The 3,910-nt window shown below is 39.5% G+C and overlaps 1 protein-coding gene across 2 annotated transcripts in view; it reads right to left on the bottom strand.

The window, feature by feature from the left end:
- Positions 1-3,532, bottom strand: part of LOC108973763 — a 36,845-nt gene extending 33,313 nt beyond the window's left edge. For both annotated transcript variants that reach the window (XM_018941242.1, XM_018941243.1), the window contains exon 1: positions 2,387-3,532. In XM_018941242.1, coding sequence (XP_018796787.1) covers positions 2,387-2,462 — 76 coding nt within the window. In that variant the 5' untranslated portion in view covers positions 2,463-3,532. The remainder of the gene's footprint in view (positions 1-2,386) is intronic.
- Between the last annotated feature and the right edge of the window lie 378 nt (positions 3,533-3,910).

Below are 3,910 nucleotides of genomic sequence, written 5' to 3'. Positions count from 1 at the left end.
GTGTTAGAAATGACATGCCATTGAATCTTAAAAAATGTAAAACGATGTGCTTTTCATGTAGATCTGTAGACCCTACTTCATACGTAATACAAAACTTTCAGTTAGAGCAAGTATGCAGTTTTGTTGATCTAGTGGTAACTATGGACCCCAAACTCAATTTTAATCTTCACACATCTTCCATGGTTTTTAAAGCTAAAAGTGCTCTTGGTTTTGTTAAACGTTGGTCTAAAGAATGTAGAGATCCGCTTACCACGAAAATTCTTTTTACATCTTTGGTGAGGCCTATATTAGAGTATGCTTCCATGGTATGGAACCCTTGTTATCTAGTTCATTCTGAGAAAATAGAGTCCGTTCAAAAACAATTCTTACTTTTTGCCTTAAATCATTTGCATTGGGATTCCAGAGGAGGGTAATCGTTGGGTATTATTATTATTACTATAAAAGTTTGGTTTTCTTATCAAACGACAAAACTTATTGAACAACCCGGTATAAAACGAAGTCTTTTATAAAGATGTCAATAAGTAAATTCTGGTAGAGCGATATATGGTCTATTGTACCCTTTCTTGGTTTTGAAATACTTTATTTATTCTAGCTGAACGAAAGAGACATAGAAGACATAGCTTCTGGATTTAATCCTCTCTCCAGAGCCATTGTCCCTATAGCCTTACTTCTCCTGCGATGTTATGCAATCAAGTGGTATGTGTGCTGACGCTTCAGCCACATGGTCGCAGAACCCACATAGATGTGTAGAACAGTATTCCAATATTTGCAGGTAATACTTTATCCAACAGTGATCTGCATAAAATACCAATAGTTGCCTTAATATGTCATTGTGGAGAACATTTAATAGCTTGAACCTTATTGTATTGAATTCTCCCAGTACTATTGGCTTGGTTGCGTCAGCTTTTTTTTTCTAGAAAAGATGCAAATTATTTACACTGAATGTCTTTATTCCCAGGGATCCATGATGATGAAATGATGAAATGTTTTTATTATTTATAACTACACTGTCAAACAATTTGATGAACCAATTATCAAATCATTGTTAACTTCATTTTAACGTACCTTATTGGCTGAAGTTACGGTTAACTACTTATCACTGAGAACGACGACACGTTCGGGACTTTGTTCTGTATCGCGATTCGTAATTGGAATTCAGATCTACTTTATAATTATGCGAAAGTTGTACCACCCTGTGCCATAATAAATACGTACAATTTTCTTTTTTCCTTTTTACAACTCGAAAATCGAATTACAGAAATAAAAAATCCGAATTCGAGTAAATTTTTTTTCGAATCGATTTACAGAATATTGCCCCAGGTGGCACTGACAGTTTGAGAAGCGGCCATTCTATAGAGTAACGAATAGTAGGGCTTCGAATTAGAGAAATAAAAACAGAGAGACACGCGATATATCTTGGTACACTATTAAAAAACTGACGCTTTTGTTCTCTTAACTTTTATAATATTATAATTTATATAGTAGGACAGTTTTTGGTGATTGGACATTTTGGACCTACATAGTAAATGTTCAAATTACGTCCAACTCAATTGCCCGGGGGATTGAGTGTTGCGGTCGGTAAATGATCAGTCCATTAACTAGTTATTGTCGATTAATTGCAGGGTTTAAACTGGACGCCAATTATTTTTAGTCTTAGGGGTGTTCCAGAGAAAAGTTTTGCGGAAGCTTTATGGACATTGACATATGTAGTTCAGCGAATTAAAAGACAGTGGCTGCGCTGGCTAGTTCACGTCATTCCAATGGTTGAAAACATTCCAACTCAGAGAGTATTCGACTCAATACCCGCCGGGGAAAGAAGAGGAAGAGGTAGACCTCCCCTCCGTTGGAAAGACCATTTGGAGAAGGACCTGGCTACACTTGAAATCTTCAATTGGCGTTAAACAGTGAAAAGTAAGAACGACTGGAAATAAAATCTTTAGTTTCGCCTATTATGAAGGCTTATAAAGATGTCAACTTTGTTCATTAATAGTGTAAAGACAAGTTCTTAAAATAATATTTCTAGCATCGTAACTAAGGTTCTATTATAGCTTTCATATTCAGGTATAACCTTCCTCTTCTTAGTCCTTCACATTACTTTATAATTGACTAATTACAAATATAAATCAATAATTTCAATTGAACTGCTTTCGAGCTCATTGCAACAAGCATTATTTTATCTGTTGCATCTCGTGCCCGTTATCATGCCTATCTGAAATACCCACCAATAAACTAGCGATGACAAACTTCATTAATCCAAGAATTAAACTTCATTACTTTTAATTATTATGACTAACAAAGCAGCAGTTAAGCGGGATATTTAGCAAATCCATTAAAGGGCGAAAACAAATAATGATTACAAAATACAAAGACAATGAATGCTACTTACCAAGAACAATGCCCATGGCGAGCAAGAAAAGTGTGAACCAGCGACAGCAATAACTGGAACCCTTGTGCTTCATCATTTGCTCTCAATGGGTTGGCATCACCCACCCAACGCCACAGTCGCCCGAACAAACGCCTTTGGGTACACTTCGAACTTCGAACGACGAATGACGTTGGCACGGCGCACAGCGAACGACGAACGACAAGCGACGAAGGACAACAAACAGCCAGATGTTTACTATCGCAAAATGTCACAAGCGACGGAACGTCAAGCGGACGCTAGCCTACGCTCCACTACTCCGAAACTAAACTATAGAGTCTGCAAAGTTCGACCGACTCTAATGCACACACTCTACTGACAATGAGCCCTTTGACAGTGATTTGTTGCTATTCCACTGACGGCAAGTTATAGTGACACCAAGGCGACTATGGCATAAGCTGTCTTACTGGTACCGTCACTTTGCCTGTCAGAGCGACTAATACGATCATTCCTTTGCGCACCGGACCCCAACTGCGTCGTGTCTTTGGTTATTCCTCAAGCTGTTGGTGGCTGCAAGCAAATGCAAATGAAACAGCGTTGCCAATAATAATAGTATGTGTTGTTGTTGCTCTTGTTCTTGTTGAAGATGGATTTGTTGTTGCTGTTGTTGATGAGAACTGTGAATGAAATTAATTCAGAGTGTTGTTGTTGTAGCTGCCTCTGCCTCTGCTGCTGCGACACCACAGTGTGAACAAGTCATTCAATCTGAGCCCCCAAAATCACAAGCCAGCAGTTGACCGGCTGATGGGTTGGCCCTGCTGCTTGCCAAGGCGGTGGGCTGGCTGTTAGCTGGTGATGTGTGTAACTAAATTAGCTCCCTGCTGCTGGCGTAATGATTGAGTTTTTCATGCAATTTATTATACATTTGCTTCGTTGGCGGTTGGTCGTTCCGACGCCTACCGTCCAATGCTATCGTCGTCGTGGGTTACAGACCGTTAAAGACCGACCACCAAACCGATAGCACTGTGAGTTGTTGTCTGCGCTGCACTGCGCTCGGCTCAGCGGCAATGAGTGTTCCATTTACATTTGACCGCCCCGTCGGCTCCCACATGGACTTGCAGCCCATTCGTTTTGTCTTCTACGTTCTGCTGCGTCGTCTTGTTTTGCCTATTTTATTTCTTTTCTGTTTTAGTTTTTCCTATTTTATTTGATTTGGTTTTTTATTTTATTTTATTCTCACATCCTTTTGTGTTAATCACAGTGGGTAGCCGGAAAACGTCTGTTTCGTGCGCTCGATGGTATAAATTTAATTTAGCACCGAAGAGACCACACTTGATGTCTCCACTTTGGTGGCGATTCCCACCTTCTCAGCCTTGCTCGACTACCACTTATTTTTCACTGTATTTGTGTGATTTTTTGTTTGAGCACAAAGCACTGCAATGTTTTTCCTTTTAAGCACTCTACTTATGCTGCTGCTTCCTTCTCTTATCTTTTGTCTTCGACTGTTCTTTACACTGGCGACCTACACTTCGGCACTGTGAATGAATG

The sequence above is a fragment of the Bactrocera latifrons genome, unplaced genomic scaffold, assembly GCF_001853355.1.
Source record: "Bactrocera latifrons isolate USDA-ARS-PBARC rearing strain unplaced genomic scaffold, ASM185335v1 scaffold_5, whole genome shotgun sequence".
Classification (NCBI taxonomy): Eukaryota; Metazoa; Arthropoda; class Insecta; order Diptera; family Tephritidae; genus Bactrocera; species Bactrocera latifrons.
This window is presented reverse-complemented; position numbering and strand designations above follow the sequence as displayed.